Consider the following 17,629-nt stretch of genomic DNA (forward strand, 5'->3'; position numbering starts at 1 on the left):
GTCTTCATGGGTAAAATTGATTACCTATCACTTTCAAATACATTCAAAATTTCTTAGAGGAATGGCAAAATAAAAATATATAATCTGCCCTTGATATTTTAAGATGCTTAGCAGTCACAAAGAAACAAGTGTTAAGTTTCTTGAGGAAGCAGAACAGCAACCCTTCAGAGAGGGGTGAGCCGTTCATCCTCTGTCACAAAAACATCATTAATGTGCCCTCCCTTCAAGTCCAGGGGATCGCAGGGGATGCCATTTTCAATTGTGATGGTGTTTTCACATTTCTCTTCTGCATCATCCACTTCAGATGGTCCTTTGTTCTTCCTAAAAGCATATAAAAAGAATCAGTGAGATCTAGAAGGAGAAAATATGGCTGAGTATGGTCTTTGGTACAAATATGAAGGAGAGAATGGGGCACAGGAGCCTTTAAAGAATGAAATGATCAATATTATATATTTTCAAATAATTTTGAAGACCATAAAGAGCTGGTGAGGTGAAAAGATACTATGCAGATAAGACTTTTTATGGATAATATATACATATTTATAGGAAGAAGTAGTCTTATTTAGAAAACTAAAATAAATGTATACAAATACCTAAATAAATGAATATATATATATATGAATAAATATAGTGCATGCATATACATATATACATGTATATTCACAAAAACTACAAGAAGAAATGTGAGGAAAATGTATGGTACATTGGCAAGTCGAAAAATTGACCTCTAGGAGAACTTAGTAAAAACTGAATTAAAAAAATCAATAAACTGTTCTCATAGGATTTGACAAATTAATGGTTTGCAAATGTTGACGGAAAATCAAATTGAAATGCCATATTGGAAATAAAGTTCACATTATTTTGTAGAAAGTAATTGTTGTAAATTGCAGATATCATTGGTTGTTTCTACTAATTACAAAGTAGCTGTCTTAATTTGTAAGTCAGGATTTTTGAACCCAGAACATTCTCCTAATTACATTATAACTCACAGCTGAAAGTCCAAATCATTCCAAAAACTTCTACATGACAGGATAAACTTTTTAGTTTCTCATACTCTGAGTCTTTGTAGACCCTGCTACCCCAACCTAAGTGGTAACCAGATCCTTCATGTTTCCTTGGAGTATGGAAAGCTACGGCCTCAAAATCAAAAGTTTTTCCTGTCTCTTATGAAAGACTAACAAACTGAGCCAATTATGTTTGATATTATGGGGCAAGGGAAAGATGAGAGGTTGGTGCCTATAGGCAACCAGAGGGAGAGGGGTTTCCCTGAGGGCTCATCACAGGTTGGATTTGGGGACACTACTCTGTGGTGGCACCCTGGAGGCATGATGTTAGGCATGAGATTCTCAGACTTGCCAAAGGTTGTCTTGTACCAAGAATCTGTGGACCTCCAAAGAGGCAGATCTGAAATGATCCTTCATCTAGAATGTTGTACATTCCTGTGGTGATCAGAGTGGACTCCCACTACTGTGGGACCTTGATGAGTCTCAGGTGAAGAGGTAGTGAAGATGAACTGATGGTGACTCAGATGGAAGTTCCTGTTAGTCATACTTGAGAAAGCATTTTTTTTTTTTTTTTTGGTACTAGGAATTGAACCCAGGGGCACTTAGCCACTGAGCCACATTCCCAGCCCCATTTTTTGTATTTTATTAGAGACAGGATCTCACCGAGTTGCTCAGGGCCTCAATAAGTTGCTGAGGCTGCCTTTGAACTTGTGATTCTCCTGCCTCACCCTCCCGAGTTGCTGGGATTATAGGCATGCACCACTGCACCTGGCTCTTATTTGCTTTAAAGAATACAATGGAGGAGCTTAAGCCTATAATCCCAGCAATTCAGGAGGCTGAAGCAGGAGGATTCCAAGTACAATGCCAACTTGGGCAATTTAGTGAGACCCTGTCTCAAAATAAAATTTAAAAGCAGGGCTTCGAGTATAGCTCAGTGGTAGAGTACTTGCCTAGCATGTGCTAGGCCCTGGTTTAATTACTACCAAAAAGAAAATAGTAGAGAAAAGGACAGAAAAGAGAAAGTTTCTCTCTCTCTCTCTCTCTCTCTCTCTCTCTCTCTCTCTCTCTCTCTCTTTGGTGGGAGCTGGTTGAATTGTCTTTATTAACAAACGGGATATCTAAGGCCACTACATTGAGGAAGGGCAAGGGAAGGAGAAGGGCTATTTGCGGCTCACACTATATACAGATGCAAGCAAGGGGGCACGAAGGGTGAGAGCTTCATGCTCCCTCTCTCCACCAGGGAAGGGGAGAGGCTAGAAGAGATGGGGGCTAGGAAGGGGGGAGTGTTTTGGCTGGCAGGGTCCCCACTCCAATCCCTGGGGCTTGGGGGGAAGAGGAATCACTAAAGTGCTGAGAAAGCTCTTCTTTACAGAAGAATGCCAAATAATATAGAAAGGGTAATAGGAATAGAAAACCACAACTGCAGTAATAATTGATTCCAATAGAGCTCATCAATAGATACTAGTAAGAAATTATTGGGGAACAGGATATTCACATGGTCTCAAAATATCAGCTCCACAAATAATGTATTAATTACAAAAAGACACTTCTATTTTGTCAAAGAGGAAATTTGATGAACTCCACCAACAATTAGACAAACTGACAAGTGCCTTCAGATATGATAAAGATGATTCCAGATACATGTTTTGTTTTGTTTTGTTTTGTTTTTTTGTATTCATGCACCACCCATTCTCGATTTTTTTTTTTTTTTTTTTTTTTTGGTCGTGGGACTTGAAACCAGGGGCACTTTACCACTGAGCTACATCCTCAGTCCTTTTTGTTTTCAAATTTTTTTAATTTTATTTTTGTTGTTGTTTTGAGACATGGTCTCACTATATTGCTTAGTGCCTCACTAAATTGGTGAATCTGATCTCAAACTTGTGATCCACCTGCCTGAGTCTCCCAAGTCACTAGTATCATTAGAAGCATGCACCACCATACTCAACTCCGTTCTCAATTTTTGACCTGAATTTCATAATGAGGAACTCATCAGAAAAATCCAAATTTAAAACAATTGACCTGGACTCAGCCCAGCATAGGAACTCAACTCAGTGAATAATGGATCAATGGATGTAGATCAATAGCTGGTTGGCTATAACAAATTAGTGGATGGATGGATAATGACAAATGAATGGATGGATGATGCATGAACTAACGCTTCAGGCAAAGTTACTCAAACATTAGTCCAACGTAGATCTTGAATGGGATCCACCATACACACATACACACATAGACAAATAAGTAAAAAAGGGAGGAAGGGAGAGAGGAAGGGAAGGGAAAAAAACAGAGGAAGGAAGGGCATATGAAATTTTTTTGTCTCATATTTTTAATGGGTGGCAGAAAATATGCATTTTTCCTACATTAGATTAGGAATTACTGTGGGTTTTACCAGAATTCACTAATGATTTACTAAATTATTTCAAATAGTTGAAGTTCATAAAGGAAAGTAGCATTCCAATGTCATCATTTGAAAGTATTTAGCCATTATGTATTCCACCATCAAATACTACAAGTGACACTATAGACAATCACTAAATTGGAATCATTGGATATTAAACATTAATTTGTAAAACCTTTGGGTCAATGCTGGTTAGAAGATGAGGTTGCAGTCCCAGAAACCTAGGAATAAATAGGCTGCTGTGTTTTCCCATATTCCAGATGAAGATACTTCACTAGCCATTCTAAACACTAGCAATCGATGATCACCACAGGTTAGGGTACACTAGATTTCAGTATGATGAGAGGGTCCTTCAGCCAAGTTAAATCACCCACTGAAAAACTAGAACATTTAGCCCCTCCTCCTGTGGACAGGAGTATTAGCCCTTTCCAGATCCCCCAGAAAGCGAAAGCAATTGACATTCTATAGTCATCAGTCACATCGCTTCCATTTATAGTATCCAACATTGCTTAATTAGGTTTTGAATGCCTACCTGTGGATGAGACACAAGTCTCCTAAAGGAAAGAACTTGATGAAAGGAAAAAGACTTCAAATTCACTCATCCCCCTTCTCCTCATTTTTAATGCTTTATAAAAGAGAAGAGTGATTTTTTTGGAGGAATTAAATGCTAGGGAGAAATGTACATTGATAAATTGTAATAAAAAATGCCTAGTTCACAGAAAGTGTCTCCAAATCACTCCTCATTGCGGTTGGAGTGAATGATAATTTTCTATAACAATGGATTTTAAATAGTCAAATTTTATCCTGAATTTTCTGTTCTGAAATCTGTATTACAAAAATCTTAGTGGATGTAGCATTTTAAAGTAAGTGGCAATGCAATGGTAGTCTTAGAAATAATGAACGGCCAGTGTCTATTTGCCAATTTTAAAAATAAAAGATGTTTTTATAGAATTAGAAGACAAATGGCAGAGAGCTGAACATGTGCAGGTCAAAGTAAGGAATATTGCCTCCTCCTCCTCAGCCAGGAAGGAAAAATAATCCATCAGGCATCACAGTGAATAGGAAAGAAAGAAAAGGAAGAAGCAAAGAGATGAAGAGACATTTCTTTTTTCTTAGAAAAAGGATAATTTTCCAACAAAAAGCTTCTGAGAGAAATTGCTGAGGAAATTTGTCCAATTGAGCTGTGTCAGTGGCAAATTAGGTACTTATTGGTTTTTGCGACCTTAGATCCTGTTGTTCAGAGTCTTGGCATTGCAGGGCTTCACAATATGCAATGTCAGTAACTTGCTAGCTGGTAGACATGATAAGCAGCTCAAAGGTTATCTAACAGTAATATAGCACTTTGTCACATTTCATAGTGCACACTGTAATAAACTGATTCACTGCCTGTGCAGTAATACTGAGAATAATAAAACTTAACTGTCTTTCTGGATCATTCTGATTTGATATTCTGCTAAAAAAAATGTGAGTTCTTTTTCCTGCAAAATAAAATTGAGTATTAATGACTTTCACTGTTCCTGCAATGTCAGGTGGTTCAAGAAGAGAATGAAAAAACCATTACTAAACTACCTCTTAGCAGTCTTGAGAGTGGATGTCTCTGATAAATCCAGAAAGAAAAGAATCGAAGGAGGAGACAAAAGAAGTCTCAGGTAGCCCTTGGGGCTCCAGTGGGGGTGGGGGGGTTGAAGAACAGGGTTTGCTCTGTTCTAAAATAAAATAGTGATGACTAAAAGCAGAAAAAGTATTTCTGTATCACTTTAAATAAAACACGGCTGAAGAGCTGAGGTTCAAGAATAACCAGAAAAGCAATACAGGACAAATATGTCTGAAAATTTTCATACAGGACAGAATTATTGGGGAATTGGGATTGTCCTCATAATCAGGCTTGGAGGAAATATCAGTATTACTAGAATGATTTGAGTGGGTATTGCAGCCCAATAAGATTGACAGGCTTTGGGAATCAAGCCTACGTGGTTTTAAATCCTGGTACCACAATATTCTAACCATGTGATTGTAGGCAAGTTCTTTTACATTTGCCATGCAATAGAAATAATAATGATAATAATAAGTATCTATTATGTGGCAGAAATCAGATTAGGTAGCTGCTTTGTATGTATCCGTTCATTTAGATCTCACAGCAACATTATGAAGATTTTTTTATTATCCCTGTTTTCCTGATGGAGAAACTGAATTTCAAATATGTACAGCAACTTGTCTTTCAATATGGAACAAGAATACTGAAAAAAGCTCATATAGAATTCTATTTTAGTCTTCCCAAGTTCCCCTAAAAACACACTTACATTGGTTTCCTATTAGTTGGGTATATTTAAACACAGCAAAGGAAAACAATTAGCTCTGACATTTCTCATTTTATTTATACTTCTTTTAAAATATGATTTATTCATTTAATTATAACTTCATAAGAATGTGAAGTTCCCCTATATGAAAGTGTTGACTGAGCCCCATCTCCCTGAGTGAAAAGTAAGATTTGTGGAAATTTACATGCACTTCTATTTACTGCTGATCTTACAGGAAAGAAGTAAAACTAGAAACAAACCAAACAAATTTACTAATGACTTTGTTCAGCTGTGAGCATTAGCTAGGGTTCTGTGTCCTAAGTCCTTGACCTGGCTTTGATACCAACTGCAAGATTATAATCTCCCTGTAGGCAAGAACCATCCATGTTATCAATGTTTGTTTCTTTCATGATATAAACTATAGCTCATATCACAGAATGGATGGTCAATAAAAAAATTAATTTTTTGGTGGTGCTGGGGTTTGAACCCAGGGCCTTGTGCATGTGAGGCAAGCACTCTACCAAAAAAAAATTTAAAAAAAAAATATATTTTTTTTACCTCTCTGGGCTTGGGTTTCTGGAGGGCTGAATTTAGGTAATTGGCAAGGTCTCTTTCTAAGACCCAGTTGTAACATTAAATCCAGCTAAGGTGTAACATTATTAACATTATAATAGTCTATTTATGTACTGGATTTGTAAATCAACTCCCCTAAGTACATGTAAGTCTAAAAGTGTGCTGTGTTTATGATCCTGTGACATTCCATAAAGTGACAAGTTAAATTATCACTTCATATAACTGTTTTTTATGGTAACTTACATTGATATAGCACTTTCCAGTATATAAAGAATTTATGGGTCTTCTCTGATTTTGTCCTCTCATCATTACTTAACAATCTGAGAAAATATTATTAACATTTTCAATTCGTGATCTGCTCAATGTCACTCAGCTAATAAATGCCAGTGCCTGAGACTGAAACCCAAAACCAAGAGTCTTGGTCAAATGCTCTTCTTATAAAAACAAACAAACTCTGTCACCATCATCACAGTCACCTTCATCATTATCACTACCATCACCATCACTGTCATTATAAAGCTGACCAGACAACTAAGATGTCTACTTCTGGGCTAAAGAGAGACACAGACCTAGCATTGACACCATTGCAAAGTATATACAGTTGATACTTGCTGCCTTCCCACCTATATAGCTCCTTAATTGTTGTCCAAGAGTAAAAAGAAAAAAATCTTTTCTCACAAACTTCTATTTTCAATTAGATGTTATTAGAGAAGCTACCTCCTCAAATTGTTTCAAAAGAGGTGACAATTGTAATGGTGTGCTGGAGCTGGCAAGTATAGGACAGCAAGGGCTGCCTGCTAAATATTCAGAATGTTTTGGCCTTGATAGGAAATTGGAAAATGCTACAAATAAACATAGATTCCTGAGAGAGCTTGTTAACCAGTTCATCACTACTCTAATGACCAGTATACCTCATGGATCATTTGCATTTTTAGACATGTATTTATTTTTTATGGTATTGGCATCAAAACAGACACATAGACCGATGGAACAGACTAGCAAGCACAAAAATAAAACCACACATTTATGGTCAACTGATGTTCAACAAAGGTGCTAAGGACACACAATGGGGAAAGAACAGGGTCTTGAATAAACAGTGTTGGGAAAATTGGCTATCCAAATGCAAAATAATTAAATTGGGCTATAGTTGCACACCAAATACAAAAACCATCTCAAAATGGGTTAAAGTTTTAAATGTAAAAGTATTAGAAACTATTAGAAAGAAAACTATTGTAAAACTATTAGAAGAAAACTTAAGGAGAAATCTCTATCTCAATTGTCTGGGCAATGAATTTTTTAATATGACCCCAAAAGTACAGGTAATAAAAGCAAAAATAGATAAATGAGATTATGTCAAACTACAAACCTTCTGCACAGCAAAGGAAGCAATCAACAGAGTGAAGAAACAACCTGTGGACTTGAAGAAAAGATTTGTAAACAATATATCTCTTAGAGGGCTAATATCCAAAATATATAAGGAACTCAACAGCAAGAAAACAAATAACTTAATTTAAAATGCATAAAGAAACTGAATAGATAATTTCCAAAAGAAGACATACAAAGGCCAACAGTTATATGAAAAAAGTGCTCAGCCAGGTGTAGTGGCACACGCTTGCAATCCCAGTGACTACAGAGGCTGAGGCAGGAGGATTACAAGTTCAAGGCCAGCCTCAGCAATTTAGTGAGCTCCTAAGCAACTTAGTGAGACCCTGTGTCAAAAAAAAAAAAAAAAAAAAAAGATCTGGGGAAGTATTCAGTGGTAAAGTGCCTCTGGGTTCAATCCTAGTACCCCCCCCACAAAATGTTTGACATCACTAATCATCAGAGTAATGCAAATATAAAATTACAATGAGATATCATCTCACATATTATGGTGGCTATTTACCAAAAAGAGGAAAGATAGCAAGTGTTGGCCAAGATATGGAAAAAAGGCATCACTGTACATTGTTGGTAGGAATGTAAATTAGTACAGTCATTATGGAAAAAAGTATGGATCTTCCTGAAAAAATTAAAAATAGAACTACCATATGATCTAGCAATTCCACTTCTGGTATATATTCTGAGGAAATGAAATCAGTATGCTGAAGGAATGTCCACACTCCCATGTTCATTGCAGCATTATTCACAATAGCCAAAATATGCAATCAGTGGGTGAATGAATGAAGACAATGTGATACACACACACACACACACACACACACACACACACACACACAATGGAATACTATTCAGCCTGTACAAAAGAAAGCCATGTCCTTTGCAATGTGTATGAACTTAGAGGAAGTTATACTAAATGAAATAAGCCAGGCACAGAAAGATAAATGCCACATAATCTCACATACATGAGAATCTAAAGAAAGTCCAACTTATAGATGCAGAGAGTAGAATGATAGTTGCCAGGGGCTGGAAGGTTAGGGATGGGGAGATGGGGAGATGTTGGTCAAAGGGTATAAAGTTTCAGATAGATAAAATGAATAAGTCTGGGAGATCTATTGTATAGCATGGTGACTATAGTTAACAATAATCTATTATATACTTGACAAAATTGCCAAGACAGTAGATATTAAAAGTTCTCATCACAAAACATAATAAGTATGTGAGGTAATGGATACATTAATTAGCTTGATTTAACCATTTCATAATACATCAAAACATTATCCTGTATACCATAAATATATACAATTTTATTTCTCAACTATATTTTAGTAAAATGCTTGTTTGCTAACTAATAAAATTCTAGGCACTGTTTCAGTGAACTGGAAAATTTTCTATAGTATGATGGCAATATCTAGGTGGGAAAAGAATCCTTTCCTAGAGCTCCTTAATCACAGCACTAAGTTAAGCTGATCCTGAATTGCCGCAGTCTCTGGCTGGGCACAAATCACGAGTCACCACACAGCTTGTAGATTGAAACAGCAATTCTTTATTCCTGAACTCACACCAGCCGTCTACAAACACGTTCTGGGGGAATCCACGTTCTCTGCCCAAATCCACCACCCTGGGCTTCTGTCTCCCAAATATATTGTCTGACCCTAAGAACTCAAGAGGAACTCAGGCAGCAGGATACGCCCTATTCTAAAGGGGGAACACCCTAATCTCCTATTATGCTAAACCAAACCGCCCTATTCTAAAGGGGGAACACCCTAATCTCCTATTATGCTAAACCGGGGACACCCTAAACACGGATCCGCCCTGGTCCTTGAGCAAGGTCACCTTTCAGGAGTCCTTCCACTAGACAGCATGGGAGTAGCTGGCAAGGAAATTGTCATACCTACTTGGCTGATCTGATGGCTCCCAGCACTGAATAATAATAATAATTGCTACTTATTTAAGTATTTAATTATTTAATACTTGATACTATATCCTGGATACTTTATACACATTTATATAGTTCAATCCTCATGAAATGCTGAAAGCCCTGTGAGATATTATATCCATATTACAGATGGAAAAACCAAGACTTACAAAAATTAGGCAATTTGATCAAGATCATATATGTAAACGACACAGATGGTATTTGAGTTTACCTGGTTTGGACTGCAGTCCAAACTTTCTACCCAGTTGTTCTGAATAATCAATATAATACTGTTACTGATGAAACCAACAGAATTGTTATAGCTTTGCTTGAGACATTTCCTCAATGATAAGTTTAAATATGCATACATCTTAGATGACTCTAGTACACTTCTCCATAGAAAAAGAACAGTGACTTAGATAACCCTGTGGTCCCTCCAGGTCTTCTAAGTTTAAGATCTGGACCATACAAACTATGTTCATTATTTTCTAATGTATAGATTGGATTGTTAAACATTTCTTTAGATGTCTTCCTCAAAGACTAAGGGCTTGGGGCTGGGGATGTGGCTCAAGCGGTAGCGCGCTCGCCTGGCATGCGAGGGTCACTGGGTTCCATGACTAAAGAAAAAAAATTTTTTTTGGTACCAAGTATTGATCCCAGGGTGACTTAACCACTGATTCACATCCCCAGCCCTACAATGGGTTTTTAATCACAACTATCAGGGCTATCTCCACTTCAAATTGTACCCTCTCCTCATCTCTTAAGCAATATTTTACCCAGGGAAACCTACCACTGATTGTGTCAAACATAAAACACAACAAACAATTTATCTCCAGGAGGTTGTCATAATTGCCCTGACTGTAGTTGCTAATTACTGATGCTCTCCAGGTTTACACAAGAGATTGTCCATCTGTTTTCCTAGTTTGAACATGAAATGAATTTATGAAGGCAAGATTGTAACAACAGCCTCACTTCTCCCAGGCAACAAATTATGATGCTACATACCCAATTATCATATTACTGTAGAATCTGCTCAGAAGAAGATAACTGATCCCATCACAAACTAGCTAAAAGACTAGAAAATGACAAGTTGATAAAATAATAGTAATAGCTAACATTTATTGAGTACCCACTGTGTGCCAGATACCACTCTAAGCACTCTGCTGTATTAATTCTTTTATCCTATCAAGTTAATTATTTCCAGTACACCTTGCTGTTGCTCTACAAAACTTATCTATGAACAGAGAGTAAAGATAAATTTAACAGATTGGCTCTAGCAACACAAACCACATTCTCCCAAATTCAGTTTCCCTGACTCATTGTTTGTGTTTCCTGGTATTGTACAGTTAATGGGTTATATACAAGGGCAGAATCTGAAAGATAAATACTTTAAATCTAAGCAGTCTGACTCCAGAATCCATTCTTCTAACTCCTACCTTATAGGAGGTGCTAGTGAGAAAATTGGGAACCAAGGAGATGAAGCAAATTCACTTAGGTTTCCAACCATAGCATTTCATAATTAATGCAAAATTTAAAAATATTAAACATAGTTTTCAAACATTATCAAAAAAATGTTACTTAGTATTCTAAAAACAAAAACCAAATAAATACCTTGTAACAAGCCTTTTTGCATTGCATATCATGTCAAAATCATTAAGAAAAGCAAGCAAGTGCAACTTGATTCTAATATTTGCATTTAATTTGAGGTATAGACATATGCCACATTTATTCCATAGCATTTCACTTATTGTTTGTGAAAAATTATAATATGTAAGTTTGAAAATGCCTACTCTCTGTTAGTAGCCAGGATAAAACATATGGAAAGTAGTAAACGTTTGGAGAAGCATCTAGACGAAACATTTGTCCAAACCAATCCCTCACGTGTCCCCTTTTGAAAGTCATGTTCCTGTGATCCCCAATTACCAGAATTCCTCTTCCTTAGTATCAGAAAGGAAAGTTTAGAAGCATTAAAGTGTTCAGTGAAGAATCGAGGAATCTCCCATCTTTCCCCCTGGATTAGAGGTACTTACAAAATCATTTTCTCCTTTCATCATGCTGGGAAATCCTGCCTAGTTTCCTTCCTACTGCCTCAGTACCTCTCCTGCTGGAAGGAAATTCCCTCTTGAAGCAATATCAGTAATTTAGACATCAAGGTTTGTGAGTGCCCCAGAATCCAGAATGAACTCAAGAAGTAGGACCCTGTATATAGGTTGTTAAATTGAAAGCTCTCAAACAAAACTAATTAGAAAAATGAATGAAATAAATCCCTTTCAGAAATTCTAATTTAGTGAGTCTGAGATAGGGCCAAGGAACCTACATTTCAAACAAGTGTTCTGGGTAATTCTGACATAGGGAGTTGATTCAAAGACCATGAGAAACATAGTTCTATATATCATAGAGGGTAGCCTGTAGGCCCTGGGCCCAGAAGAGGCAAGCCATGGTAGGGAGACATTCAAAGAATTGTGGAACTATTGGTATCTGGATGTGGATGACTACCAAAGATTAACTCCATCTACTTGAACTCTGCTTCATTCCATGTATCCAGCTTAGAAAATCACAACACAGATAAGAAATACTCATATGGTATAGAATAGAAAGAAAGTAAGTAATGGAAGGAGCTTCATTAAGCAAAGGACACTGAACTCTTAACCAAAAAGATGAAAGAATAAGTGATATTTTAAAAATCACCATTTTTTCAACTTTAAGGTATTACCTTCAGCCAGAGGAAAATCTTATTTTTCTAAGTCATGAGAAAATAAGCAAATACTTAACTCATTCCCATTAAATAGCTTACCTTCTTCGTTGCCGGATCCCTGATAAAACCAGTAGCGTAACTGCAACTATGACGATACAAAATATCACACCAAAAATAATAATCCAGATGGGAACAGGTGGGTCCATGGGTGGTGCAATAGTAGAAGGAATTTTTAAAAATTCCAGAGTCTGGTCATTCAAAAAGAAGACATTGTTGATCCGGTTCCTATTCATTCTAAAATTCAATCATAATCAAAAACAAGCAAAAAATAAGACAATAAAAAGCACTAGAAACAAAGTATAGTACTGTCTCTCCACGATTATAAATATCTCTACAAACAAAGTATTCTCCTAGCAGGAGACTTCAGGTTGACTAGAAATTTTGCTAAGGACAATCGTGTTGAAGTTTCATTTAGTAATTTGTAGTGCTGGTTGCCAGAGATGCCCATCTATTACACTGCTGACCTGCATTATTGGAATGTCCTAGAAGTAACTAAAAGTCCTGAGCTTTAAATCAATCTGCCCACCATGTTTTATTTCCTGAGAAATAGCTTCTAGATTACAATAACAGAACTCTACTTAAGGTGCTTACATAAATACCAACAATCCCATGAGGTAAAACTGTATGTAAAAGGTGAGTGAGAAGAATGGGAAGAAAAGAAAACCAGGAACAGAAAAAACACAAACCAAGAGTGTCTTCAGATTCATCAACTTGATTTCTTTCCATTAACTCAACAAACATTTGCCAAAAACTTACTAAGTATTAGATAATTGTGTTAGGTGCTGGAGATACAATATGAAATAAAAATGCTCAGGAGCTTACACTCTTGAAGTGTAGCAAATTAGTATATCCACACCAATAGTGCAGTGCTAAATGTTCTGTGAAAGAGGCAAGTATTGGCACAGTGGGAGCACAGGAAAGGACCAAGTATGTTATAGTGAATGAGCTGTGCTTTGAGGGACAAGCAGGAATTCTTTAGACCAAAGTATGCAGTAAGCACAGTAATAGAATCATGGTAAAGTACTTCAGTAAACTGCAAGTGGTTCCATATGACTAAAGGCAATGGTGGTTCAGGAAACCAAAAACCTAGAAAAATCTAAAGGTAAATGTGTTACTTTTCCCTTTATTTCCCTGTATTTTTGGTGGTAACAATAGTTAGAAAGGCGTTGGTAACAAAGACTTATTTAAATGAAAACAAATAAGCTAATTTCTAATTGGAATTACAAACTAGGTGAAACAATTCCTTGGAGATATGTTATGGTCTTTACTGAATTCACACTATACAAATAGACTTCATCTACCTTTAGAGCAGCCTGGAAAATAGAAAAATAATATGAACCTTATGTGACTTAAAGTTTCCTAGTAGCTTCACCAGAAAAGTAAAAAGAAACAGGTAAATTTAATTTTAATAATGTATTTTTGTCTAATATATCCAAGAAAATATAATTTCAAAAATACAATTCAATATAATCAATATTGAATTGTTTTATATTTTGTTCTATACTGCCTTAGAAATTTGGTGTGTATTTTACACTTAGCAAGCATCTCATTTTGGACTAGCTATAGTTCAAGTGTTTGATAGGTATACCTGGCTGGCAGTTCCAATACTGGACAGCCTAGGTCTAGAGCCTGATAGTAAGTAATGACTTGAGAAATGCCACAGACCAGCACTAGCCCATCAGAGAAAGCCTTCTTTAGCAAATTAAGAAGAAAAAAAAATCTATAATAAGATCTGGGGTGTTGATCAGTGGTTGAATACCACTTAGTATGTGTGAAGCCCTAGGTTCAACCCCCAGCAAAACACACACACACACACACACACACACACACACACACACACCCTATATTGAGACAATCAGGTAATCTATAGCAAGGGATAATTTAAATGTTTTTATCAAACCACAAAATGGTTTCCTTTTCATAATTAAATATTGATAATTTGGGACCACAAACCTTTCCACAAAATAATGAACCCCACTACTAACATATAACTCACAGAATAATGAAAAGTTTTTCGGCACACTGATTCTACCTACCCGGGTGGTCAACCCTTTGCTGCACTCCAGGCTGGAAATGTATTCTATCACCTCTCAGGCTGAATAAAAGTTCTGGCTCATACACAGATTAAATCTCCTCCACTACAGGAGGTCCCAGTTGGCATCAGTCACCATGGATATCTTTCAACTAGGACCAGAGTTGAATTTGGCCAGATCCTCACAAAAGAGCAACAGCACACATCTTAGAATGGCTGCCCCTTTCCTTGCATCATTCTACAGGTGTAAATAGTATAGATTTAAAACCAGTGTAGGTATGGAAGAATATGCCTAGGTCAAGTCTTCACTCTTTTTAAACTTTCTAGCATAGTGTTATGGGTTAGATATTAGGTATTCCCTGAAAGCTCATGTGTGAGACTATGCAAGAATATTCATAGGTGAAATGACTGGATCATGAGAGCTAATCAGTTGATTGATTAATTCACCCAATCAGTGAATTAATCCCCTGATAGGGATTAACCAAGTGGTAACTGAAGGCAGGTAGGGTGTGCTGGAGAAGGTGGGCACTGGGGACGTGCCTTTGGAGTATATATTTTATATCTGGCAAGTGGAGTCTCTTTCTCTGCTTTCTGATCATCACGTGAGCTGCTTCCCTCTGCCATACTCTTCCCCTGTGATGTTCCGCCTCACCTCCAGCCCCGAGGAATGGATCCAGCTATCTATGGACTGAGACCTCTGAAACCTTGAGCCTCCAAATAAACTTTTTTTCCTCTAAAATTGTTCTTGTCAGGCCTTTTTGTCAGAGCAATGAAAAAGCTGACCAAAACACTAAAAAGGTTTAGCAAATTAATAAATCTCTTTGATCCCCAGTTTCTTCATTTCTAAAACAAGGAAAATGAGCCTATGTTCAAAAATTATTGGCATTAAAATTAAATGCCACAGATGCATAAGACATGACTTATGAACCAGAAAATGTTATGTAAATATGAGGTAGAACTATTTTACCCAGCCACATAGATTCTTTGGCCCTGAAATTCCTACCCTCTAGGTACCATCTCCTTTCCCCTCCCCCACTCTATTCTTCCTTCTTAGCACTGTTTCTTTTATTTTTATTCCAGACTGGCATGCCCTACTCATTCCTAACATAAATTCTCATTTTATTGACCATCCCTATCTCCTAAAAAGCTTCTCCTGCTAAGACTTTTGAAACAGACATTTAGTTGAGAACATTTATCATCTTCCCCTACCTTTATTCCAAGCACTCAATCTTTTTTTTTTTAACCAAATTTCCTTCTTAGTATTATCTTTTTTGGGCAATTTCTACATCATATTGTCTTTGAGCTATTTTGCAAAACTATAAGTTCTAGAAAACATAATGCAAATGATTTTTGTCCATAGAAAATCAAATAAACTGTGTCTCGTAGAACATGATCCATAACTGCCTGATAGAATGATGATGCATCTATTTGTAAATGTATTTCATCATTCTTCATTCCTATATATGTGTGGTTCCTTAAAGTTCCCTTTGAAATAGTTTCAATGAGCTAGGCACACTGATGCACACCTGTTATCCCAGCAGCTCAGAGGGTAAGGCAGGAGGATCTCAATTTCAAAGCCAGCCTCAGCAACTTAGCAAGGCCCCAAGCAACTTAGCGAAACCCTATCTCAAAATAAAAAATAAAAAGGCTGAGATACAGCTCAGTGGTTAAGTTTAATTCCTGATACCAAAAAATAAAAAAAAGTGAAATACTTTCAACATCTTACTAGTTCCCTCATTAATTAAGGAGATAACAAAACCTTTCATAGTATTCATTTTTAGTTTGTATGAGTCATGATCTTTTTTTAATATTCATTTTTTTAGTTGGACACAATATCTTTATCTTATTTATTTATTTTTATGGGGTGCTGAAGTTTGAATCCAGGGTCTCACACATGCTAGGTGAGCACTCTACCACTGAGCCACAACCCCAGCCCATGAGTCATGGTCTTTATTGTTAAATTATCTTTTAAAGGTAAAGACTGAAAAAGATAAGTCTTCAGAGGCTCAAGAAATGATGATATTTTTCTAGGTTTTAAAATAAAATTCAATGGTATGATTTGTTGCTTAAATTCCTTACGTGTGGGCTGGGGTTGTGGCTTAGCGGTAGAGCGCTCACCTAGCACGTGTGAGGCGCTGGGTTCGATCCTCAGCACCACATAAATATAAGTAAGTAAAATAAGGGTATTGTGTGCATTACACAACTAAAAAAAAATTTTAAAACCTCCTTACATGTATTAAATCATTTAACCTATTTAACCTCAATAGCTCTGAGAGAGGGATACCATAATTACATTTTACAGATGACGAGAGGAAGGCCAAAACAGGGTGAGTAACTTGTCTGTATTCCAATAGTTATCAACAGGCAATGCCAAAAATTAAAAACCTAGGCATTCTGGCTCCTGACAGCCTGTACCATTAAAGAATAGGGCCACAAAAGGGTTCTTGCCAAAAGGAGACAAAAGCGGGCTGGGGCTGTAGCTCAGTGGTAAAGCACTTGCCTTGCAGGTGTGAGGCACTGGGTTTCATCCTCAGCACCACATAAAAATAAAGATACTGTGTGCTCATCAACTATATATATATAAATAAAGACAATAGCATGCATTCTTAGCTAATGGTTAAACCTGGGTTTCTTAACTATAGCATGATTGACTTTGAAGTCAAATAACTCTTTGTGTGGGGTGCTGCACTGTGCATCATAAGATGTTTGGCAACATCCCTAGCTTCTGCTTACTTGATGTTGGTGGCACACCTCCCACTTCGAGTTGCGACAAGAAAAATGTGTCCACACATTGTCAAAGGTCTCTTCAGAGACAAAATTGCTCCTGGATGAGAGCCAATGATCTACCTCTAATCTCTAATAAAAATTAACAAAAATGAAATCTTTGACAACATAATCAATAAATCAAATGTGGGGCAGAATGAGAACTCTTCCACATCTATGAAATCAGCAAGTCAACTGACCAAAAGCAAGCATATTTAGGGGTAGTTACCTGATGGCTGACTGTACTTCAACAGCAGGAAGAGTATGATTTTTTGAAGGGTCTGTAACCACAAACCAGAATGACACCCTTTGGGTTACATTGCAAAGTAGGACATGGGAAATTCTGCAGACAATGGAAAGAAAAAAATACATCATAAGAATATCATCTCAAATGGCATTACACTGTTTCTTCTGATGCAATTACCATTTTATGGCTCACCTTAGTTACATTTGCAAAGTAATTTTCTACCATTTGAAGGAATGACTTAATAAGAAAAAAATTATATAGGAAA

At 36.7% G+C, this 17,629-nt stretch overlaps 1 protein-coding gene across 1 annotated transcript in view; it reads right to left on the reverse strand.

Annotated features, from left to right (window-relative positions):
* Window positions 1–164: 164 nt before the first annotated feature.
* The window catches only part of Cltrn (collectrin, amino acid transport regulator), a 35,519-nt gene continuing 18,054 nt past the window's right edge, over window positions 165–17,629 (reverse strand). The window contains exons 4-6 of the mRNA XM_077107922.1: window positions 17,347–17,460; window positions 12,362–12,556; window positions 165–321 (exon numbers count right to left, since the gene is read on the reverse strand). Of these exons, the coding sequence (XP_076964037.1) occupies window positions 165–321; window positions 12,362–12,556; window positions 17,347–17,460 (466 nt within the window). The remainder of the gene's footprint in view (window positions 322–12,361; window positions 12,557–17,346; window positions 17,461–17,629) is intronic.

This window comes from Callospermophilus lateralis, assembly GCF_048772815.1.
Source record: "Callospermophilus lateralis isolate mCalLat2 chromosome X unlocalized genomic scaffold, mCalLat2.hap1 SUPER_X_unloc_1, whole genome shotgun sequence".
Classification (NCBI taxonomy): Eukaryota; Metazoa; Chordata; class Mammalia; order Rodentia; family Sciuridae; genus Callospermophilus; species Callospermophilus lateralis.